General features: G+C 38.9%; 1 protein-coding gene across 6 annotated transcripts; it reads right to left on the bottom strand.

Annotated features, from left to right (window-relative positions):
* Positions 1–2961: 2961 nt before the first annotated feature.
* Positions 2962–26247, bottom strand: LOC132111024 (vitrin-like). Of its 6 annotated transcripts, none has more exons than XM_059518193.1 (20): positions 26149–26247; positions 17753–17849; positions 17000–17059; positions 16753–16909; positions 15686–15819; positions 15416–15493; positions 14638–14793; positions 14392–14424; positions 13899–13937; positions 13763–13816; positions 11181–11240; positions 11003–11065; positions 8743–8817; positions 8459–8524; positions 7970–8032; positions 6427–6574; positions 5839–5942; positions 4367–4593; positions 3740–4253; positions 2962–3434 (listed from the first exon to the last, which is right to left on the bottom strand). In XM_059518193.1, the coding sequence occupies exons 2-20, from the start codon at positions 17784–17786 to the stop codon at positions 3256–3258; spliced, it is 2244 nt and encodes a 747-aa protein (XP_059374176.1). In that variant the 5' UTR covers positions 17787–17849; positions 26149–26247; the 3' UTR covers positions 2962–3255. The 6 variants fall into 6 exon arrangements, with proteins under 6 accessions (XP_059374176.1, XP_059374178.1, XP_059374179.1 ...); XM_059518195.1 differs by having other exon boundaries at positions 11003–11062; XM_059518196.1 differs by having other exon boundaries at positions 11181–11237.
* Positions 26248–26490: the final 243 nt, after the last annotated feature.

Raw genomic sequence — 26490 nt, 5'->3', positions numbered from 1 at the left:
GTTTTCTTGGATGAAGTTCAGAGAAGGATCTTACGGAAGAGTTGATGAGTTTTGAGTGAGCTCTTGGTGGTTTGAAGCTGGACGATGAAAAGGTCAGCACAAACCATAGGCAAGAGCCCAAGTCACTGCAAGCAGGGCAAAGCTGAGGCGAAAAGCTAAAAAGCCACGCATAGCTGCTTGTCATTGGGTTAAAAGCGTGTCCATCTGACCCGTCCTTCTTAGTGTGACAGCCAATCAGATATTGTCTTGGGCGGGACCTACGCCCCGTTCTCCGGTTCTTGCATCTAATTAGCGTAATGTCCACGTGATCGCGTGTCTCCAAACTCCTGAGAGTTTAGTTTAAACGCTTTAATAAGCAAACTTAATAGTTTAAATATGGTGTATACTACACGCATCTACTTTATATCAAAATTCTAGAAATCATTTACCCATCAAGTAGGTACCAAAATACACATACTTCCCATAGTTGAGGTGGAAGTAAATAAGGATTTAGCCGTGATAAGTGTTTAAAACACAAAATTACTTGAGTAATATAAAGCATGCATAACACAGAGAATACACATGTATGAGGCAACTTCTGGTGATTAGTTCCTATAACTGAGGTAGAAAACCCTACGAATAGGCTGTAATGAAAGTTAAACACACAGAAATAATTCCACAGGTTATATAAAACATACATGATACTTAAAATATATGTGAGGTAAAAACATGTAATCAATTCAGCTCATTGGAAGCAATTTTGAGACCGTTGTTTGTATTAAACCACAAGTGGGTTAAATTTCAGTCTATTGGTTTTAGAAGACAAAGTACCCTGGTTTAAGGTTTTTGGTGATCCTGGGCCAAAGGAATGCCTTAGCATCCTTCCTGATTTCTGATAAGGCTGGGGATTTATGCATTGGGGTCACCACAGGGTTTCTTGGCCATTTGGTCTTAAGTTTGGGGAACAAAGAGAAATCTTTTCCTGCTGTCCTGGCATCGCTGGTATGAGATTAGACAGGCACGAGAAGAGAAGAGGGGGGTGACATCTCCTTTAGCCATCTCGGCACCATGACTGTGTTTTATGACACACTAATGGTTCGATGGGGAATCGTTCTGAACTGTGGAATGCGGTGTTGTGTTCTTTTAATGAAATGGACTTTTCAAGGATAATCCTACACTCGCAACCATGCATTTATTTTAGATGTGGTAATAGGCCTCCTAAATCACTTTTTAGAGTGTATATAAAGTCCAAACTGCCTGATTGTTCATATTATTGTCAGATTATTCTGTTACCCAGTTTTAAACTGCTATATGTGGACAATTAGGCATTGAGATTTCATGAGACAATGTCAATTAATTTATCTAAAGCTGCTTTGAAACAATGTGTTTTGTGAAAAGCAATATAGAAATAAAATTTACTTCCACTTTCACACAAAAAAAGAGATCTTATAACATATTTCAAATATAATGATAAAAAAGTAAGCCTATATTACATTTGCATTTGTCATCTTAAATGCACTGTACCAATTGTCCTCTTCTAATGAGCTTCAGTTTTTTTTTTCACCATCGCAAACATTTTATGTTTTTAGCCCTTTAAACAGGCCAATGAAAAAAATCCTCTGATACCCTGAGTAAACCTTTTCCACCTTTCTTTCATCTTTGAAATAATGCTTATCTACTATATCTGTCAGCCAAATGATGTGGTATCAGTAATGTTTCTCTTTTGAATGTTTGGACAGATTAACTTAATATCACCATTGATTTGATTGCATTTTGCTGCTTTGTATAAAATACTTCAATAATTGATGTTGACTATCAGACAGGTTGTTTCTCAGCAGTTGTGAACTTGATGTTTCAGCATTAGCAAATATCTAATCCTACTACATGAATAACACTGCTCCATCGTGGACACACAAGCATAAACGTGTGCCTAGAATGCACATGCATACAGTATATCCTGCCCTAAGAGACTGATCAGAGCAGTAAGAGCAGTTCACCCTAAAGCCACAAGAGGACTGTCAAGTTCTCAGATTTCTTGTCTGACCAGTGTTCCATTTTTTGGCTTATTTAAGGGACTTATTATGGTACTATTACTGTTCTGACTATTTTTCTTTTTTTTTTCTTTTTTTTAATAACAGCATATAAATCTGTTTATCATGTGTGCCTGGAGTGTAAAACATAAATATAGAAATAAATTTAGTTAAATATAATATAAAAATAATAATAATAATAATAATAATAATAATAATATAATAAATATAAAATATTTTCTCTCCCAGACAGTTTACATTTCAATCCAAAACAGTGAATTTGCTGGATTTCAATAATCATTTAATTAAAAACTGCATTAAAACATTTGATCAGTTGATAAAAATACAAGCAATTTATATATATATACGCCGCAGCATAAATGATGCCCACTGCTCCGGGTGTGTGTGTGTTGGTGTGTGTGTGTGTTCACTGCTCTGTGTGTGTGCACTTTGGATGGGTTAAACGCAGAGCACGAATTCTGAGTATGGGTCAACATACTTGGCTGAATGTCACGTCACTTTCATTGAGCATTGTACATCCCTTTATTACTACAGTGTACCCATCTTCTGATGGCTACTTCCAGCATGATAATATCATAGTGTCAAAAAGCTCAAATCATCCCAGACTGGTTTCTTGAACATGACAATAAGTTCACTTTACTCAAATGGCCTCCACAGTCACCAGATCTCAATCCAACAGAGCAGCTTTGTGATGTGGTGGAACGGGAGAGTCACATCATGGATGCAGCAGCCGACAAATCTGAAGCAACTGCGTGATGCAATCATGTCAATATGGACAACAATCTGAGGAATGTTTCCAACACCTTGTTGAATCTATGCCATGAAGAATTAAGGCAGTTCTGAAGGCAAAACGGGGTCCAACTCGGTACTAGCAAGGTGTACATAATAAAGTGGGCAGTGACTGTATAGATATATATAAATTATTCTCTATTATTGTGTATTATAGTCCATCATGTGTTAATCCAAAATCACAGAACCCACATCCACTGCCATCTTTACCATTTCCACACTGTATTTTGTTTAAATTGCAAAAATAATAATAATAATAATAATAATAATGATAATAATAATCTGGAAACATGCTGGCGTCTGAGGTTTTGATCCAGAAAGTAAGGCTTCTATCTACAGAATGCTACATTTGTAACACTGTATTCTAACTGTGTGGTAATGCACTTACTCCTTGGATTTTTGGTGATATTCCACAGTTTTCATCTGTAAGCCTGGTTCAGTTACGAGGTTGGGAGTTGAACTCATTGCAGATGTTGTGAATAATCTTTGTTACATACTTGTAGAGGTTGTCAAACTCATCCACAAAGAAAGAGTGCTCTCTGTCGGGGTCGGTGGCGATGTATTTCAGCTCGTCCTGTGCGGCCCAGGCTATACCAATGGAGTACGCGATCACACCTAGTGCATGAGATACGGGAAAGTACAATATTTAAAAAAATGTAGGCAGTGCTGGTCTGGAATCAACTTCCATCACATCTTTAGACACTACAGACACCATAAATACATTTAAGTACATTTATCATTCAGCAACATTTAATTAGGGCTCAGAATGTGTAGCTACAGTGTATTCTGCCATTTAATGTGATATACTCATGTTTCTGGATCTACATCCTGGAACAACATTGCTACAGAGCAGTCACTGACTGTTCCAGAAAGCACCACAGGTGCTGACCTAGAGACCTACTGCATTCTGCCACACTCACCTTTACGATGTACCGCCAGTGCCGGGGCCCGCACGTCATCGTAGGAGCGTCCGTCTGTGATGACAATCATGATCTTGCGCTTGTTGGGTTTGGATTTGCTGAACAGTTGATCTGCAGCATATGTGATGGCGGCTCCTGTGCTGGTACCTCCGCTCCAGTAGTTTATACGCTTGATAGCATTCAGCAGATCAGCTTTGTTGTTGTGTTGACCGAAAGCGAACTCAAGCCTCTGTTCGTACGTGTACTGTACAATTCCTACACGTGTATCCGTGTCTGAGATCTCAAATTCCTGCGTCACGTTTGCGACGAACTGGAGCACGGTGCGGAAGTTCCCGGTTCCCACGCTGCTGGAGCCGTCGATGACGAAGGCGATGTCGTTGGCGTTAAGGCAGGTCTTACTGCACACCAGGCGGTCTGTGTCGCACACACGCTTCACCAGAGACTGCACTTCTTTGCGCAAGGCGAACCAGCTTGTGATAGGAAGTGAGAAGAAGCCATTGGTTCTGCACACTGCCTAAATGCCAAAATAAGAAATAAAGTTCCCTCTGTGTCCCCAAATTGCTTTCATTTGCCATGAAATTCCATATGTGTAAAACTGTACACCCAACCTTAAATCAATATTGATACCTTTTCAACAAAGTTGGTCTCCACCACGTTCTGTTTTTCATTCTCATCTGGGCCCTCGATGGTGACAAAGAAGATGTTGATACCTGACTCTCTGGCCAGACGCGAGGCCTCCTCCACTTTGTCAGTGGGCCAGCCGTCCACCAGGACCACAGCCACATTAGGCGCCCCACCTCTGTTCCCATTAGCATCACTGAAGAAATGCTTGTTGATGTAGGAGAGGGCCTTTCCTTAAAGGACCACAGAGCCAGAATCAGAACAAAACAGCTACAGTTCCATTAGCCTTCCTCCCTGTAAACACTCTGCTGTTTCAATTGCAGCACTGTTTCGGGTCCAGTCTCTGCCCTGAAGTGATTTCCTTAAATGCTTCCAGGACTTCAGGAAGAGGCAAGAGTGCCACTGCTGAAAACTATCAATGCAGCAGTTATTAAAAATGCTAAATGTCTCTTTATCTTTGTTTTCACTACTTTTAAATGATTGTTCAATATTGTCTGTAGTTATTGAAATGCCACATGAAATGGACCCAAAAAAATACTGGGGAATGTAAGGCACACCTTAAACTGAATGTTGCCGCATTAAGGTAGTTACAACTTTTGCCTATATTTTTGCCCCATTTTACAGTCTGGATGAGTCAATGTGGTCACTGAAATTTGGAGTCAGTCTGCAGAGTTTGGTCAGTCAAAGCTGACGGATTTCAGGTAAAACTATGTTGTATATGATGAATAAATATTGTTTAGTGTATGATGTCAGCTTTTTTCCTCTCTAACCATTTACAAAAGCCAGCAAATATATGATGCCTAGTGTTTTAAAAAGTCACATATTATCTTCTGCTTTTAGATCAAGTGTCTGTATCTCTGTGTTTCAAATGCAGCAGCATATTTTCTCTTTACTAACGTTTACTTTTCACTATCATTTATGCTTAATGTATTTTAATCAGCCAGTGTTTTGGTGATTTTTTTGTGGATGTATCAAGTCAGTTATTGTGCATGACTTTAGTGCCCACATAGTTTTTGGGGACACTTCAGCCCTCAGGGATTTCAGAGTCCAAACAAGCAGGTTTGTGTAAATCATATACAGAAGATGAAGGGCTATGGTACTGATTAAACATCATCCAACCAGATTCATCAAAGCAGATAATGTTGTGTCCTCAGGCTATCTTTGACTTTATAGCTCTGCTAGAGAGGGCAGCTGCTGTTTTACAGGATTCCACTCTTATATTAAAGTGAGACACTATCTATAACACAAACCACAGAACCAATGTGAAAAGTAATATCTAGGTTGGATAAACCTCAGGCATTTGGTCAGCTTAGACAAAAACACCACCGAGTGGCACCAGCCCTGTAATTTAGCTACAGTTGCCAGCTCAGATTTAGATCTAACTGGAACTGAGATGTGCAAACTGTGAACTTCAGTGACACCATGTGATGACTTCTGCTCTTTGGCCTTTAGTGTATAGTCCAGGGTTATTCACTCACCTACATTAGACAGACCGCCCTTCTGGACTATTTTGCTGATGGCCGGCTTCAGGTCCTTGGAGCTGGAGAACTGTTTAAGACTGAATTCTGTGACTGGATCATCCCTGGATCAGAAATTAAATGTTGACACATTATATGAGGATGATCTACATTTGTACAGTACATGTATGTTTTGGTACATCGTGTACACACTAAAATGCATAATATGAATGCTTTTAAAGCATGGAGCTTAATTTAGTGATGTGCAAACATTCCACTATAGATTATTGAGTTCAATGAATAATATATCTAAATTAAATCATGCTATAATTTAGTTGAATTCAATATTGTACGATCACTGAAGGATTCATACACATTTATACACATGTGATGTTCTTGTGTAAATGTGTTTTGATTTTAGACACTGTCAGTACATTGATACTCTTTGTCTCAGTGGATATCCAAAAGAGTGAAAATTGATGTATGCTAAAACCACATTTTACATATGAATATCTACCAAAACTATAATTTTGGTTTTATGTGACAGTCCCTCACTTGTTCTTATTAATACTTCAAGTATTTGAGTATTTTCTGGCACTGGGAACACACCCGTATTGAATGATGCCCATCATGGCTCCAGCTACACCCACATTGATGACCTGAGAAACCTCCACAAGAAAGTCTTTCTGAATCTTAAAACGACGTTTCCCAATGCTCCAGCTGCCATCCATGAGGAATGCAATATCAACTTTACAATCTATAAAGATAAGATGAGAATAAAATGAGAGCCATGGGAGGAAGTGGATAATAGTCTCATAATCAGTGACAGTTTGGAAGATCATGAAGGAATGTTCAGTTGTGCCCTTGTGCGCTGAAACCTGGGAGATGAGAGGATAATTCAATTAAATGTCAGGAAAATACTGTATGTTATCTGTAGTACCTTAAAGAACTATTTGTATGACTACATTATCAAGTCAAAATTGAAAATAAAATCTTTTCCCTATGTTACTGAAAAAGGGTGCTTTAACGGGGGAAAGTCTATAAGACACACTTTTGATTGCAAACCATGTAATATATACTTAATAAAGCAGCATGATGTACTGAGTACTGCACCTCAGAACCAAAAGACAAAATAATGACATTTTAACCTGATCATCCACCCTCCGGCTCTTAGTGCATCGTGTTTTCTTCTTGAGCATCAGTAAATGATTTCACCTTTTGTAATAGCTATGAATGAGTCCCTCAGTTGTCCTCAGTTTGGCAAGATGGATCTCAAAATCACACAGTCATTGTAGGGAAGGGTTCAAATATGCAGAGGATGCTGGAAAACCAAAGAATGTACAGGAGCTGGAGGATTTTTCTGAAGAACAGCAGACAGTTTAACGATTCAGGACAAACAAGGGACTCATGAACAACTATCACAAAAAAAAAAAAAACCTCCAGGATTTATTCTTTCATCTTGTGGACTATATATAAACATCTGTTATGTGAAGTAGCTCATTCAAGACAGTAATAAATAAAAGATAACATGCAATTTTCATGATATCAATTACCATGGTAAAAGTGTGTTGTGGTCATAAAATAGTATTGTGCAAGGACCACATGAAAATAAGTCTTTATTAACACTTTACCGGCCATCAATATCATTTTTATTTTTTTATTTATTATTTTTTGTTTTATAAAAACATCCTGTATTCAGTCATAATTTTTGAAGCAGGACTATATAGCAGTATTATGAGAAAACTGTGGACTTTAATATAAAAATATGCTTGTGCCTTTACCACACCTCTGGTGTGGGGTATCTTGTGGTCTTCTGGCTCAGGAGCTGAAAACAGAAATCATGTACATACGAATCAGGCCTCCAGTTTCACAAAGACACAGTGACTCACAGTAATGCTGACCCCTCCTCACTACAGTTACACAACCAGTCACATACTCACTGGAGGTGTGCTCACAGCTATGATTTCATGGCCATAAGGCCTGATGTTTTGACAAATATACAGTAAAGATGGGAGCCTGCCAAATGCTGTTCATTTTTTTCTCATTAATCCAGGCATGATTTGTATTATAGCATGTACTAAATGAGTACAGATACAGTTTTTGGTGCATTCCCGATAAATGTATTATTCCACAATGAAATGAAAATACTTACGATACTGTTCAAAGTTATGCAGCCAGTGCTCATTCCCTGTGTTATCAGGCCTTGGATCAAGAACTGCAGAATAGAGGCAGCATTTGCAGGAACAGTTAGATCAGCATAATGCATTATGGAAAATATACCCATAATGTCCGTGTGAATGCATCAGCAAAAAAAAAAAAACCTGCGTATTTAGGGGCGGTAAAAAAGAATACAAAACCTGTAGCTTACCACATATTCTTTGACATGGATGAAGAAGTTAGTGATCTGAATGTTTTTGATATCATATGGGTTGCACATTGGCATGGACTTTGAAACTAACTTGAAAGCTAGTGTGATGCTAGAGGGACGGCCCATTTACAGGAACCTGTGATATGATGCTATGGTGATATCAAAAACAGACATGTGCTATGCATACTATAAAGCCATAAATCAGATTTATGGGTTTCTTTATATTGTACTCTGATACTACCATGGACATATAACAGTACATGAAACTCTTACCTGCGGGATCACCAGTACTCATTCTGCTCCATTTATTGCCGGTGTTTGACACAGAGTGGCTACTATCTGAACACAGAAAGTGAGGGTAGGGTCTTAGGTCAGATTTTGATTAGCATTAATTATTATGTGTTTATGGATATTCACTTGGAAAAGAAGAATACAAATTAAATATTTGTAATGATTTAAATAATATTTAGTCTACGTTTATGTCTTCTTTATTGCTCACTTATGAGGGTTATGTTATTGAACTGGATGATGAGAGACCTGCATTATGATTATGATACCTGTTGGTCTTCTGGTCCCGGAGGACCCATCAGGTCGTGCGTATGCAGGGTGTGCCCAATCTCTTCTTGCAAATGCTAAATAGTGAGATTAAGAAACTATTCACAATACTTTACATCCAATGGACTTTTAGAAAGGCGACTTTAGAACAAAGTAATATAGCAAGGAACTATTTTATATTAATATTAGGGATGCACAGATACCACTTTTTCCAGTACTCACCTGGTACCGATATTTTATTTTTGGTACTTGCCGATACAGAGTACTGATACCGATATTTTTATTGAATTTGTATTGTTTTTTTATATTGGGTACAGAAACCAAAAGAGTATGTATAATGTCAGCTGGTTAACTTAATTTGTTACATAGATACGGTCAAACCAAAATTTATTCAGACACTTTCAACATTTCACATTATCACAGTTTATTCTCTATAGTTTAGACGATGGTAATAAAATATGACAATAACTCATAGTTAAATTGTGTCAGAATAAATTTAGCTTGATAATGTTAAATAACTTTGACAGAAAGGTATATAACGGATTACAATCAACTAAAAATTATTCAGACCGCTGTTAGTATGACAGTTGACACAACCATCATTACTTATTTGGGCAACTCTTATTCTTAATGACGGTCTGTAGTCTCTTGGGCATGCTGTCATCCAGCTTCATGCAAACCTGAACTTCAATTTTTTTTCTCCAGACTTGATCTGTCACAATCCACACAAAAACGGAGGAAAAGAAGATCCACTTGCAGTAAGTTTTATTAAGGGAAAAACCGTTACATAAATCCAATCCAGGCAGGGGTCAAAACCAAAATGGCAATCCAACATAAAACAGACACAAAACAAACTGGCAAGAACAGACCTCAGGAGTGGCGTGATAAATACAAGGACTCCGTAACATACTAAAACAGACAGGGTATATATACACAGGGAAATGACACAGCTAATGGGGAATTGGCTGAGTGCAATGATTAATGACCAGGAACAGCTGAGTGCAATGAAGAGACAGGGATCGTGGGGAATGTAGTTCAGGAAGTGACAGACACAGTGGGGAAGGAGGACATCTAGTGGTTACCCAGGGAACACAAGCCAGACACTGCGACATGATCTGAATAATTTTTGGTCCCGAATTTGTATCACTTTTACTGGTAGTCCACTGTTTGAAGAATTTTTAGATATAATTTGTCACAGTTTACTTCATTTTGCTATGCTCACTTACATAAATGAACTATATTGTCCTGCAAAAACTAGTTAAAACATAAAAAAATAAATATGGTCTCTGAATAATTTTTGGTTTGACTGATATCCTTCGGTTATTTTCTGACTTAATTATGTTACTTGTTTTTGTTACTTTTTTTGTTCATGTTTTTGCTCTATGGTTCATCATCTGTTATTAAATAGCATTAGTGCTGCTCCATTGCAGAGACTTAGTACTGTAATGACATTCCCTCTGCTGTTGTTTTGTACCAATGTGGTTGTTCTGTTCTGCCTGTGGATTTGTTAAAATTACTTTATTGGACTCCTTTGTCTTGCGCTTTATACTGGACATCCCATGTCAGAATAGCAGACCCTTTTGTTTTCCTCCTCTCCCTGTCGAAATGGATTTACCAGCCAACCAACTTCTCTGCCTGGAGCAGAGGGACTATTTGCAGGATAACTACCGTATACTACAGATTTTTGAGATCTTGCGTGCCTTACTCACTTCAGTGACGTGTTCAAAAACAACTGTGTGTTGTTCAGATACACAACTGTCAATTCAGCTTTGACTTTGTTTGACAGTATTGGTTTAATTGCCAGTGGAGCATAATTAGACAAAGTAAGTGCCAATATTGTGTCTAAAAAACGATTTAAGTGACTTGTTTATTGAATTGTTGTATAAAAGGAATGGCTATTTTGTGTCTGAGAAAAGTTTCAAGAATCTGTGAGGGGCATAAAAGCCTTGTTCTTGTCAAATGACAGTAGGCTAGTGCATGGTGTAGTCACTCATCTAAGTTACCTTACACTTACCTTTAACTTACCTGATGTCACTCTAGTAAGCTGGTAAAGCTGTAAGTAAATATAACCAACATGTACTCGATATCTATTTACTGTCAAGTATGATTTGGGCATGTTTACTAGGGAGCCTTGCTATGTCTTAAGGTGCTAATTTCAGACATATTTTTACCTGATCCCTCTAATCAAAAAGAGCATTAGACTTTCAGTTGTGTTGTTTGATATCTATCAGCACACATGCAAAGACATCTGCAGTTACTTACTGGGATTAGACTGCACCGTGTGCTGCTTCCTCTCAGACTGCGGCTGTATCCGACTGAAAACTGCTTAACAATGTTAAACAGATGGAAAAAAATCCAAGAGAGAAGAAAGCAAAAGCTCACGCCTGCATCACAGCTGCTACAGAATGAAGTCTGAACTGAATGAATGAGTCATGCGAACCTGAAGCTGAGGAAACATGTGGCTGTCTTCGGATCATGGTCTCTGGCCTGTGCACACCTGCTGTCAAAATAAGAACACATTCAAGACAAGCCACATGGGCCCTGTTCTTCCTACATCACTAAAGCTAGATTTGGTTGTTGATGATTTGGTATGATCTTGGATTGTTTGGTTCTTCGAAGCTCATTCCGAAGTTTCTGTCATAGCAACAGGTTCATGAGCTTAAACCTTCAGGAGCAGGCGTGTTTCATCTAAACATGGTTTAGATTGCATCTTTTTAAAGCCTGTCCACAACAACCGCTTCTTTACTAATCCAGGAACAACAATTTAAATTAATAATGGTTTAAAAATTAAATTAAAAGATAATATAATCTAGTTGTGTAGTCTTAAATACTATCGACACAGCCAGTTTTACTCACTGAAAGAGTCTTACACATGCTATACAGATAATGTAGAGTTGTGCATTAATTTGAGTGCTGACAGATATTATGGGAGTGGCTTGATGGAGCACAGGAGATGGAGATAACATGATCTTGCAATTATGGGGCAGCTGGGTGCATTATGGGTGCAAATATTGGGGCAGCTGTGTCCTAATGGTTAGAGGGTTGGACTTATAACCCAAAGGTCACAGGTTCAAGTCTCGGTGCTGGCAGGAGTTGTAGGTGGGGGGGAGTGAATGTACAGCGCTCTCTTCCACTCTCAATACCCATGACTAAAGTCCCCTTGAGCAAGGCACTAAACCCCCTGTTGCTCCCCGGGCGCTGCATATATAGCTGCCCACTGCTCTCTGCTGTGTGTGTGTGTGTGTGTGTGTGTGTGTGTGTGTTCACGGTGTGTTCACTTCTCACTGCTGTGTGTGTGTGTGTGTGTGTGTGTGTGTGTGTGTGTGTGTGTGTGTGTGTGTACACGGTGTGTTCACTTCTCACTGCTGTGTGTGTGTGTGTGTGTGTGTGTGTGTTCACGGTGTGTTCACTTCTCACTGCTGTGTGTGTGTGTGTGTGTGTGTGTGTGTGTGTGTGTACACGGTGTGTTCACTTCTCACTGCTGTGTGTGTGCACTTGGATGGGTTTAATGCAGAGCACCAATTGGAAGTATGGGTTTGAGATAACTCAATCCAGCCATACTTATCATCAACAACAGGTGCGCTTGAAGAACCGAATTATCCAGATCCTGATTAGTGCAATGATATCATCTTGGATGTGACATTTCATCTTGGATGTAATAAGCAACATACAAAGAACGGGGCCCATGGAATGTCTGTGCAAATCAATGTGATATTAAAGGACTGTGCCTTTCATCTTTGCAAAACAGCATGTTCTGTCTTTGGGTATAGTTGTAAGTGCACTTTGTCCTCAACTATTAATTGTGGAAAACAGGAATTATATCATCACCAGCAGAGAAGGATACACTGAGGTAATTTCCACAACAGAGGTTGATTTACAGGTAATGTGTGGAACAAGCGATGTCAACAGGTGAGTCTCTGACCCCTTTCACACTGAGATTACGGAAAATACACCTGCAATGTGTCCCGGAAATGGTTCCCAGATTGTTCGATTTTGGTTCATTCACACTGCCAGTGACTTCCCAGAATCTGTGCGTACGTTCACACACAACCTGTAAAGGTCCCGTAATGACACCTGACATCAGGATGTGACGTGTAATTTGTGCATTGAAGCAGCAAGACTTCGAGTACAGAGGAGTCAGCAGATGCTAAAAGCTACAACTCTGTTTACACGACTCATGCATGTTTTTAATTTAGTCATACACAACTGCAGCATGTTCCGTTCCACTGAGCTGCAGAACGATCTCATCTTCAGCGCAGATACTGAGGAGCTCCAGTTTTTGCACAATTCTGTTTATTTTGTGATATTTTATTTTTATGAGAACCCCACTCTCTGCGGTTAAAACACAGACTATCCCCTCTGGCACTGCAGGGTTGTAATATTGAAAACACCCACTCAGAGAGTTGCCCAATAACTACATCATCACTATGGGTTCTGGCTTTTGTTCACACAGGGTGCCTTCTAGAACTGAACCCGGCAACCTTACTAGGTCCCCAACCCTAGGACGTGTTTGTGTTCACACAGAAGGCACTCTGGGAAGTTTCCTGGACTAATGTGCAGTGTGAAAGGGGCTAATGAATTTTTCATCTTAAAATTCTCAATTTAATAGTCTTTCTATCTTGCAGGTGCGACGCAGACAAAAGACAGGACAATCTACGAGTAAGAGTTTCTAGTAAGGAGTCAGCTAAGTAATTGGTGTTGGATGAATGTAGCTATTGTGGTTCACAGTCATAGCGCCACCAGCTGGCAGGAGAAAGTTTGACATATACAGATTTTGAAACGGTTTTATATTTGAATTGAAATAACAAACACATACAAGAGAGGAAATAATGGAGGAAAACAGCAAGTGAGGTCTACAGCACTCATCTAGCTGAGGAGGACACAAACAATCACCAGCAAAACCTTAAACAATATACCTGTTCTCTTTAAAAAAAAAAGTACTAGAGTACAACAAACCTTAAACACAACAGGCAAGCATCACAAGACAGGACACACAGTCAGAGTAATTGGAGTGTAGTTTACCTGTGTATGTGCGAGGTGAAAACCTATTGGCATAGACGGAGCTGCCTCTAAATGCTTTCAACAAATATAATGGTGAGAGTTTAGTGTTACTGACAGAGGAAGTAAGGCCAACAGACAGTGTCAAAGTAGAACATACCTGGTGTTGGACCCTTTCCTTGGGCGCTCTGTGACTGTCCTACGTGCAGTATTTAGAGAAAACAAATATTGAAGCACTAGACATGTTCTATGTTTCTTTTTCAGCTGTAACAGCAACCTCACAGTTAACATAAAATCCTTGTCTTACTATACAGGACTCATCAGTGAATGTTATTCTAAAAAAAAATCTTTGGCAAAATATGGTACCGGTGCTCCAACCACTTTACTGTTGTCACCCTACAATTTTATATTCATTAAATATCTTTGTTACTCAGAAATACATTACAGTGTGGAACTAACACCATTTACATCCCAAAAACACAGACGGATGCTTCAAAACAAAGAGCCAAAGGAAAACTGCAAGAGACCATTAGTTCTGTAAACCAGTAAAAACACACCCAGTGGGCCCTGAATGATATTATATGACAGCAGACAGCAGGCACAAGGACACACATGCCACGTGAGGGAGGCTTCAACATGCCTGCTTGACTTACGTGCAACAGAGCTGAAATACGGGTGACTGCTGCCTAGATCAGAAAGAAAGAGGTTTCTTTAGAAACAGAGAAAGGAAAGAGGACGGATAGAGAGGGAACCTGATCCATGTCATCCAGACAGGATGCTCATTTCACTGAAAAATTGACCCAAGAACAAATGGATAAAAGCATGCCATTGATTTTACTATTATAAACTATGATTCTTTTAATTGATAAAAGGATCAGATATATAAAAGACTGGCTCACCTGCCTCGTGAACAGTGGTCCTTGGCGTGGCTGATGTAGTAATGGGTGGGGCTGTGGTGATAGGTGTGGTCACATGACTGGTTGTGGGCGGGGCTGCAGTGGTGCTCGGCTCTGTCATTGGTGACACTGTAGTGTAAAAACGGTCTTTGTGATCACCTTAGAAAAACATGAATGGAAGATGAGCTGCTAATGCACAGTGACGAACTGGACGATTGTGAATATGGATCCACAGATGGGACCTCCTTAGACATGCTTTCCACTTTTTGTTTTTAGAAGATTTAGGATTGGAAGTTTGACCTAGACTGGTAGAATCGATCTGCCAGTGATCTTGTTCTCATATTTGCTAGATCTCTGTCTACTCAGAATTTCATGGACCATTTTACAAAAATAAATAAATAAATAATAATAATAATAATAAATAAATAAATAAATAATAAACTATTATTAAACTGCTTTAAGGGCAATTTTATTTACTTAAGGAAATGCAAATATTAATGTATTATTTACAAATGGTTCTTTTATTTTTTTACTAAATTAAACTGCATTACTACATACTACATTAACCCCAATTTATGAGTGCAACATTTCCATTTATGTATTTGAGAGATGCTTTCATCCTTGTATCCCTGTATTTGCTTTTAGCTATTGTGCATTCCCTGGGAATTGAACCCATGAGCTTGGCATTTCTAGCTCCATGCATTACCGTTTGAGTTAGAGGAAATTCCTAATGACATAAAAACCCATATATGAGCATTACTAGCTGGATAAAACTGCTTACCTTTTGTCACAGCAGTGGGTTTTAAGGGTACAAAGACCAGAGTGGATGGGTAGATCACCCCCTTCTTTGGTTTACCCACTGACACAAATATAAATCCAATATAAAAAAAGCAACAAAAAGAATGTAAGCAATGTGAGAAAGTACAAAGTCTTAAAAATGTGTCGGCATATTACTCTTTTCAGTTTCTCAATGCTATACAGAGCCTGTTTGCCAATACATGCACTGTAAGTGTTTTCCAACAGTGTGTGTTCAGAGTAAGGTCTACACTACCTGAGACAGAAAATGATTCTCTCCGGTTGGGTAAGGACAGAGAGCGGACACCATTGGCAAAGCTACCCTTGTAGATCGCCTGTCCTGCCATCTTCATCACAATTACCTTTCCTCCAGAGTTAGTGATGGCTCCGCTGACAACAAAATAACAGAAAAAACACCATGCATGTGAGATGTATTTACCTCTGAGATCTGTAGTGATTTGGGTAGCTTTATTTGCTTATAGTGAAAACGGAGTAAAAATGCCAAAAATAAATAAGAATGCCATGCTGTGCATTGGCTGAATCAATTCAGCTCAGATAGCCTATGTGACATAAATTTGACTGAGATCCAGTGGCAACGAGGGCTAGATCACTTCTGAGCATGGTGTATGAAATAAGAAAACCATCCAAAGTAAATGCATGCCATTTGCCTTTTACTGGCTGCATACTGCTGTATATAATGTTGGCCAATTCTGACCCAATTTATTAGAGGAACAGGAGATCATTTAAAAGATGCAAACCAGAAACCCAGCAGCCCACATCTCCCACATGTACACTGACTGAAGCATCATAGCAATTGATAAACTAGCACAACCTCCCAAGCCAAGATTATTTGTTGAGGAGTCACACACATTTTGTGCAGATTTCCCTTTCATCCCCCTGTGTTATTTTGATCATTTATCAAGTTTTATAGGGTCAGAACCTGACCCTTCATCTAAATTCTCTTACTCTCTAAAGCTTCCCAGCATGTTGTGATTACACTTAACAACCATGAAACAGATGATTCGTGATCAGGCGCTCACAGAGCATGGAAGGCCGTGAAAGATTTCTGAAGACATCTTCTCCCTTTCAGAGGTAGATCCATAGCCTCATATACAGTTTTCCTACACTCTTTGACCAATGAAATGTTTATAAAAATCTGATAAAGCTGCTTCTTGCACCCCAACAACTACTAGAGATGCAATAACTTCTGCAGATGCAAGAGCAGGGTTCATTTGGGGTAACAAATTTTTGCTTGGTACACATTTTTGCAAATTTATCTCAGTGAATACTGTGTCTCACAGACTGCAAAATGTTTGAGCTCACCTGTGAATGGCAGCATTGCAGATACTGGATATGGAGGCAAATACACCCGTCCCATACACCTTCTCCTTGGTCTCGCTGCAGTTAGCTGGACACTTGACAATAAATTCTGGGAGATTGATCTTCCCAGCCCGCATATCACATTCTATTGCTGGGACAACTGGAAAGCAGAGGCAATGTCAGAAGAACATAATGTAGTGACAAATGTCCCAAATATGCATATTGCTATCAGCATAATTATTGCAGCTACCTTGTTTTGGCTTTTTGTTCTTGCTATCTGGCTTTGCCCCACTGGAAGTCAGCAAAAATGCTAGGAACATAGATCATACAGAATGTGATAGAAAAGCAAATTACGAGACAGCATAATACTTTTTTATTTTTTTTAATTTTTTTTTACATTCTCTACATGCAAATAAGACTGTAATCACGACTATTCCTGGAGTCTAAGAACTCAAAGTAGCAGTAGAACTGCAAACATGTGAAAGAGCCTTATCTCCCAAACACTCTTTCCTTCCACCTCCACCTCCCTGATGTTGAATGGGGTAATTTGTGTAATTTCAGCTATTATTTTGTCATGTGGACTACATATAAATAACTGAGAGGGGCTTTCAATTCTTGATGCTTGAGCAGGTACAAATGCAATAAAAACCTGCATTAATTCACAAGGGAGTGAATGACCAAGTGTTCACCTCTAAAATCTTTTATATTACACTATTTAAACTTAAATGTAGGCTGTCCAATTACTACAACTGCTGCACACCCGTTGAACTGTTGCTGAACTGAATATATCAAGCAAGCTGTTGTCTACAGTTTACAGGTCTACAGGACCACTGAATTATCACCACCTCGGGTGTGCATTATTTTCCATGATTTTACCATCCCTAATCCAAAAGTCATAGTTAAATGTTAGTTAATAGTGAGAGTTGGACCTTAAAATGTAAATGAAAGTGAATAAAACGAACAAACAAAACATGTATTTATTTATATATACAAACAAACCTACCTACAAAGACAGCAGCTATAGTTGGTCTACTCATCTTGAGCTCCTCAGCAGGAGTGTAAATCTGGTCAAATGTTCTCTTAAGCCTCTGTATTGCTACCTGTAATCCAACAGAAAAAAAGAGATACATTTACAGACACATAAATATAATATATGTTTATATAAAATGTGTTTCTTTCACCAACATCCATAGAGGATATGTGCAAGCTAAATGATATGATGTTTCGGGACATGGATGAGAAGTAGAACAGTAGTAGAATAACACCCTCCACAGTTAGTCTACAAGAGCAGTTAGTATGACGGATTCACATTTTACCATAAACAATGACAAAAAAGAAAAAAGAAGCCTTGTGAGGTTAATGAGACTAGCACAATGTTAAGACCACCTTCAATTGGCTTTCTCTTAACCAGTAAGCCAGTCAGGTTATAGGAAATACAGTGAAAGATAACTCATGAGATCATGTTATTTTAAATTCTCTATTTCAGGGATCCAGATTTTGTGATCCATTCATGGTATATTTTTGTACACTGGTCCTGAATTCAACTGGTTTCTTAATGGCAGCACTGCTTAAACCCTTGTTTTATGGAGCTCTCTGGATATTTTGCAGCTCACAATTGCTCAACACACACTTCCAACCACTTCAGGATTGATTGATTGTGCAGCTGTCCCAATGTACATCGCGGATCCTATCCCGATTGCAATTACTGTTTAATGCATTACTTGTAGAGATCTAGGTGCTTCTGTACCTGTTTACCCTGCACAAAGACACTGCTTGAATCAGCATAACCCGTTAAGAACGGATACTGATAAGCTAGTATCCTAATATGTACATCAGTATAAATGAGGTTTCTACGGTATATTTCTGTGCTTGAGGCAACCTTTGTAGGAAATCTGATGCAATGTATCTGGTTACCATGACAACTTCAGATAGACTAATTGCACCCCTGTCCCCACCACTTTCTGACACCCAAAGGTCTTTCTGGGCCCCAAAACAGGCAGAGTCTGTCTCATTAACAGCCACAATGACATACCTCACTGTAAGAGTTGAATTTACAGGGGATTTAGGAACTTGTTGAACTCAAATTGAACTCATGTTTCATGTTGTGTTTTTCTCCCCTATAGGGGCTTCACCACATATAGTTCTATTTTCTTCTGGCACTATGGTCATTCAGTGTAACGATAACAATGGATTAGGGAGGAATTTTGAGATAAATGAGCTTCTACTCTTCTTAAAGCCCAGAACGAGCAGACGATCCAAACCAATGACCACATGGAGTCCACACATGAAAGAAAAGCTGAGACACATTCAAGCATCATCAAAGGAAATGAAACACATCATTCATCCATCCATCAGTTCATTCTCCAAACCGCCTGTCCTCTGTAAGGTAACAGGGATGCTGGAGTCTATCCCAGTGTCCCTGGCCGAAGGACAGACGGCCAGTACACATTCACTAAACATCCAAAACTCTACAAATAATAGAACTCATCAACATGAAAGTTTGCGTAGCTAAATTCCACCACCACAATTAACCAAAAAAAAAAAAAAAAAAGGAAATGGTTTCTGATTCATAAGACTGAACACAGCTAAATATCAGATCAGTGGCAGCCGGTACCTTGAGCTGAAAAACTCCTGAACAATCATGTGTTGCTCTATGAAGCAGTCTAATATCCAATTATTCTCATTTAACTGATTTACTTTTAAGTAAACTCATTCAGTTAATTGCTACTGCGGCAAATGCGGTATTATCATTTCCAGACTCTGATAATAGGTCTAGAGCGTGGGGAGTAGTCAGGACTCTGTTGGCCAACATTGAGCCTACAGCGAGCGACGGCGGGGCTAGTTTGTTTGGTGTGTTCCACTCAATGGCTCTCGTCTGCTTCACGTCACCGTCAGTTTCATTTTTTATATCTTTGTTTCTGTTTCTCCCTTTGAATGACGAATATATAGTTTTTATAGCTGCTGATATAGACCGTTCATCTCACACATGTGCAGAACAAACATGTTAGTTTGCCATCTGGTGTAGTCTGTGCAGCGTGTTCGAGCACTGCTTTATCATCTGAAAAGCAACAACACCGTCGGCTTTCATCGCCACTAGTTCTTTGAAGTCAGCTTGGTGTGTCACGGCCTTTAGACTCTCTTGAGCCTTCTTGGAACATAGTTAGGCTTCCTATCTCCTGCTGAGTCCTTTTTTGTTCCGGTCTATGGTTGCATTTCTGGTGCATTGGTGAGGACTCTATCGACTAGCCAATAAGGCACTCATCTTTTCAGCATGGCGGCGTGGGTATACCGTTCCCCATAGTGCCCTCTCTGGGATGCAGAGTAGAGTTCTAATTCAAGAGGGAATGTCTCAGGTTACACATGTAACCATGGTTCCCTGAGAAGGGGAATGAGACACTGCATCCCTTTGGTATGCTTTGGGAATTCCTGCACATCTTCTCCAGACAAGAAGTGGATGAAATAGTTTACAGGTGCCCTTTTATTCTTTTGGCCGCACCATTTGTGACATCTAAGGCTGCCGCCTGCCAATGTCAAGTTCATTGTCATGTTTAGACTCATGCTTCAGACACCGGTTATTTGGAGATGTCCCCCATAACTCTGGGGATGCAGAGTCTCATTCCTCTTATCAGGTAACCATGGTTACAGGTGTAACCTTAGACGTTCTATAGCAAGACAATCGATCTCCTCATTCTGGACAACTTTGCCTCTTGGACCACTGCTGTCAATTAAATTGTTTTTTTTTAATAAGTTACATTATTTAGAAAACATACTTTTGCAAACTACTCCTAGGTTTTACACTCAACCTCAAAAAAAAGTCTAAGTCAGTAATTATCAAAAATATTTGAACTTTGCCCTTTGGATTACGGAGTCATTTAGAAAATGGGTGTGGCCACATATACCCCAAAGCCTATAAATCATTGAATGAACCTCAAAACTATGTCAACTCATGCATCATATGATTCTAAAAAAGCATGCAAAAATGTATAGACAAAAACTGACACTCTGATAGATACAAAGGTTAACCCCTTACTTATTTTCAGCATGGAGAAACAAATTGTCATGATTCTGCCTTCATGTCCTGATTTTTCCTCTTGTCTTGAGGCAGGATCATGACAGGCCCGTGTTTTGTGTACAAGCACATGGCCATGTGCTTGTGTTGTCTGGTTTCCTTGCCCCGCCCCCCTTGTTACCCTAGTTTTGTCATTATTGATTTACCTGTGCCACCTGTTGTGTCATTATTAGTCTCCCTATTTATATTCCCTTGTGTTCACTGTCTTGTCCCCAGACCCTGTTCGTAGTGATCCCGAGCCAGCCGCAGTGAGCGCTGATCCCGAGCTGCCACGGTGAGAGCTATTCCCGAGCCAGTTTCTGTCTACTCCAATGTTGTTGTGTGTCCAGAAGATGTTGTTGTTTGTCCAGAAGATGTTGTCAAGTGTCCAGCGATCACTCCCCACCCTACACCACCCAGACCTGCCCGGACCCCTCGTCGTTAGCCTTCGTCCCGTCCACCTAAGACTCCTGCCCCACCCACCCACCCAGGACCTCCTCCCATGAACTTTGTTGTCCCGCCTCCTCCCCTTCCTTGTTTGTTTTTTCTGATTTGCCACCCTAACCCTTTCATAGTGTATTCTTGTTTACCTTTATTGTTATTTGTCATGTCTTGTTGGTTTCTGTCTCTGTCTCAGTCAGTCATGTCCCGTGTTTGATGTTCCCTTGAGGAGCGTCTGGAAGCCGCTCCTTAAGGGAGGGGTTCTGTCATGATTCTGCCTTCATGTCCTGATTTTTCCTCTTGTCTTGAGGCAGGATCATGACAGGCCCGTGTTTTGTGTACAAGCACATGGCCGTGTGCTTGTGTTGTCTCGTTTCCTTGCCCCGCCCCCCTTGTTACCCTAGTTTTGTCATTATTTATTTACCTGTGCCACCTGTTGTGTCATTATTAGTCTCCCTATTTATATTCCCTTGTGTTCACTGTCTTGTGCGGTTCATTGATGTTGCTACCTTGATGTTTCATTACTTCACATTGTCACCTTGAAAGAGTCGTTGTATTTCCCGTGAGTGTTTACCTGTAGTCAGAGTCCCTGTGTAAAGAGTCTTTTGTTTATTGTATGTTTCTAGTATTGTTAAATCATCTTGTCTTTGCCCTAGTCATTGTTTTCCCCCTCGTGGGTTTTGTTTTTCCCCTTTTTGTCCTCATTAAACCCCGTGTTGTGCATCCTGTCTGCGCTTGAGTTCATCCCCGCTCCCCATCCTGACACTAATGACATACCCAAAATAAAAGGTTGCTGCTTATAGGTCTTTCTTACTAGATACATAATCAAAATATGTTCACAAAGCTGACACTTCAAAGTTTACTGTTCAACAATCATAATTACTCAAACTGTTATGATAATAGAAATATATAAGCTAAAACATGAAAACAAAAATTAAAAATATTAAAAACATTTTTTAAATATATTAAAATATATTTATTTAGGATATTATTTTAGAAAACATATGAGGCTAAAGCCACAAGTCTACTAATACTTCATTTTGATATTTCAGAACATAATCTCACAAACTGTAAATTTTATGAAACATTTTCTAAGACCATGTTGTGTGTTTTAAGAGAAGGCTCATAAAAGGCTAATAAAATTTATTTATGACCCCTATAAGCACTCTTGGAGAGTGATTATCTCATGTTTGGACTGCCAAAACTGCCCCATTCATTATTCTTTTGTTCTTACGAAACGAGCCTTCCACACATCGGCCATATGACACAAAATCCTCATTATTCTTTTAGCATTATTCTTTTGTTTTTATTCAGCCGTTGGTATTTCAAGGTTTACTAAACCACATCGTTTCAATCCCAGGATACATTTACCCCACTATTATCAAAAGTCTTACTATAAAAATACAACAAAACATTTTCTGCGTTAATGCGTTATGAAAAACTGCACCTGTTATGTAGCTGCATTAGAGATAACTTTAGCATCAAGCTACATAAGACTATTTATGAAATTATTAGTACACTTTTACTCAAAACTCACTTTATGTATATATATGCTATTTATAGCCATTTATATAACAGCACAAATTAGCATTTCAGATGTACATTTTCAATACTGTTATAAAAACGCCAAAATCTCAAGGAAATCACATACAAACCATTTACTAATGTAATCGTGTGTTTATTATTTGGATATTTCGTGGGTACAGAGGTTTCTCTGTGTTGTTATGGTCAGATATCAACACGGAAGTGTACAGGAAATGCATCCCAGGGTAGGATGGGGCAGGGATATGATGCCCAGTTATGATGGACAAGACACGGACGAATCAGGTCTCTGTCAGGGGCAGCGCGCACACGGAAGACTAAACACACATAGACAGCGCTGGGAGCGGATCATTATCATCAGATCGCGTAAAATACTGGAAATGAATAGAAATAATGATTCTGTCTGAAGAAATACAAAGTAAACATGAGTAATTATATCCATATATATATATCCATGTATATGCAGCTTTGGACTATACAACCTTATTGACGCTGTTCAGTGAATTTCTATTTTAAAAATGACTCATACATATTTATTATTTTGCCATCCTGACATAAATTACTAAATTACTGTTACTGCAACAATGTTTTATCAAAACAGTGGTCAAAGATCAAAGCTAAAATCTTTAAACTTTCAACTGATGCACAGTTTCTTCAGATCAAGTAAGAGTGTGCTGTTAAATTGAAACAATAATAATATGGGGCCATTAACGATCTTTGACCGGAAAGGGGTTAAAAACACTACATTTTCTATGCCATTATAACCGCTAAAAGGCAGCAGAGGACCATTAACGGGCTCATTTGTCTCACTAAAATAGTGCTTTTCAGTGTTTTACTTTTGGAAGAGCCCGAATGCAAATGAACTTGTCTGTGCTCCTCTAAATGAACTCATTTTGTGGACGCGTTCTTCACGAAACAATGTGCAGAAAAACGGAAGCTAAACTCAAAAAATTCACAGCGTTTTATTATAATGGTGTTCTCATTATAATGGTATGGGTGTAACATTCCAGTCATAGTTATTAATGTTCTGTATTGTAGTTTGACCTGCTTGTGCTGTGTGCTGAAGAGATATCACCGTAGTACTACAATGAAGCGCTTGACTCAAAACCAAATGCATCTTATATCAGGTAAAGAATATATCCACGATATATATACACCGGCTGAAATGTTTTGAAATCACTTGTACCCCACCTGTTCGAAAACATTCAGTCTCTGCCTGTTTGAGGCTTGGTAAAGTTTTAAATCCCTGCCGCCAAGATTCTCCTCTTTCGGTCACGGATTATGGAAAGTGAAACATAAATCTATAGGGGTGGTTAGATTTATTCACGCACTTTAAAATATTTATTTGAAGCTTCTTTCTTTTCAGATTCTTATCCACGGCTTTATCATAATAGGCTGCATATTAACTTATTGGGAGAAAACCGCAAGTTCTGTGTGAAATCAAACATTTGAGCGCTCACATACAGTCAGAATGGCATAATCATAACAGCCCACGAATATTTGACTGTTAGTTTGGTAGTCGAATCAGGCTCCTCGAATCGAAGCATCAAACCGTCGACTATGTGGGGTCACCCCTAATTATTACATACCACTTTTAATACACATAGCAGTTGTTGTTTTTTTGCCACATTATTAATACAGTGTAACCCAAAAATTATATATAAACTCTTATAAAGAGAAGACTTGCAGTAAGCATTTTGTTACCTACCAATTATTTCAGTAATCTCTAAGTGTGTGTGAGCATGCTGAACGAGCATTAATATAATAGTTTAACTACTTAATTTCTGTGTCTGTGTGTTTGCCTGTGACCATATTCTCATCATTTATATATATATATATATATATATATATATATATATATATATATATATATATATATATAATTTTATTATTATTATTATATAAATTGTTCAAAAAAGAAGACTTGGAGTAAACAAGTTGCATATCATTTATTTCAAATATCAATAACTGCAACGAAATGTGTGTGTACATTATGTGTATGTGTGTGTTAGTACGCTTAATGAGTATTAATATAGTTTGACGATTTCATTTGTGTGTGTGTGTGTGCATATTTTCTCCAAAGTGGATGTGTTTTACTGTCACCCATACATTTTGGGTTTGCTTAGACCCCAACAGCATGCATGCCATAAAAAGGTCTTAAAGCTCTATATTTATTATTATTATTATTATTATTAATTCAACTGTTTTCTTGCACAGCAGGTGGAAATGGTGTGCCTGATCACTTAGTAATGTTACAGAACGCTCTCCTAAAAAACACATGATCTGAGGAATCACTCATGTCTGGAGCAAAAAAAAAAAAAAAGAAAAACTGCAAGATGATGCACATACTTGTTTAGTCATTACTAATGCTCATGGGTGTCCAGTCCAAACAGGGGGAGGGCCATTCTCATTGACAGCATTTTTTTTTTTTCAGAAAAGGAAAGCTGCAGATCAGTAAGATTATTTCAAGAACTTTTTAGTAGTTAATACCATTTAAAGTATGACCTCATAGTTTGTCTCCACTGTAAAGTATTGTTAAACTAAAGGTCACTTGATTTTTTTTTTTTACAAATATAATAAACCCCCTGAAGGAAAATAATTTTAGGATGTATTTATTTATTTATGTTTTCCCACTTTGTACATAGAGTAAATGGACAGGAATGTATGGTGATTCGGACATGTCACAAGCTGGATTTAAACCTGCAATGCCTGCCTATAGCAGCACCACAACTCTTAAGCCACAGCTCCAGAAATGTAAATGTATGTATGTTGTATATATGTGGGAATAATGAATGTTGAAACATATCCCATCCAGAGACAGTTAGGACAGCTTCTGAGCTGAAGAAAAAAGAAGAGCAGGAGAAACCCAGCAGACTCCCACAGTCCTCAAAAGAGCAGACATGTCTCTACAGAGCTTCCTTCACATCTCCTCTACACACATCCTTCACTCACTACAAGCCTGATCAAGCTCTTAGTGATTCCTCACTGCTGTTATAAACACAAGACACATGTGCCAATGTGACAGAATTACTATAGCAGAGCTGTAAGAACTGGACCCAGAATGGTTCTCCCCAGTGGTGTGAGGCTGCAGGTTCAGCATGACGTACATCTCCCTATGAGACTGAACTCATGTGTGAATACTGGATCTTTGCCTCTCCGTGCATTCCTTAAAGCACACATCTGTCAGTGACGCGGCACTGACTCTGGAATTACTTAGGGAAACATTTTAGATGAAGATCCAGGGTGTAAAGGGAGAAAAGACTGAACCACAAAGCCGCAGGTAATTCAAACTAATCAGAAATGTTTTTGCTTTTATCTCTGTGAAACTGAAACCACATGAAAGTTAGTGAAATGAGAGATGATCTTACCTTTGGAGCTGCTCGGCTGACGTGCAGAGAAGCTTTGAAACTCAGCGCATTAAAGTTTCACTCGACCTGTCAGAGTGTGTGTGTCTGTGTGTGTGTGTGATGCTGGAGGGGGAAAGTTACTGCCTCCTTCAGTCCCACCCTAAACACACGCACAGCTGTGAACAGTCATCAAGGTCACGACCAAAACTCTCCATCTATATATGAGTCTTTCTTACTGTACAGAAGATCGGCATGTCATCTCTGTCATAACTGTTCTCTCATCATTCAATCTACAGGCTATTCAGAGCTTGAGAGAGAGAGAGAGCATCTATTTATTATAAAAGCCAATTATGAATTATTAAA

Source organism: Carassius carassius, chromosome 30 (assembly GCF_963082965.1).
Source record: "Carassius carassius chromosome 30, fCarCar2.1, whole genome shotgun sequence".
NCBI classification, from domain to species: domain Eukaryota; kingdom Metazoa; phylum Chordata; class Actinopteri; order Cypriniformes; family Cyprinidae; genus Carassius; species Carassius carassius.
This window is presented reverse-complemented; position numbering and strand designations above follow the sequence as displayed.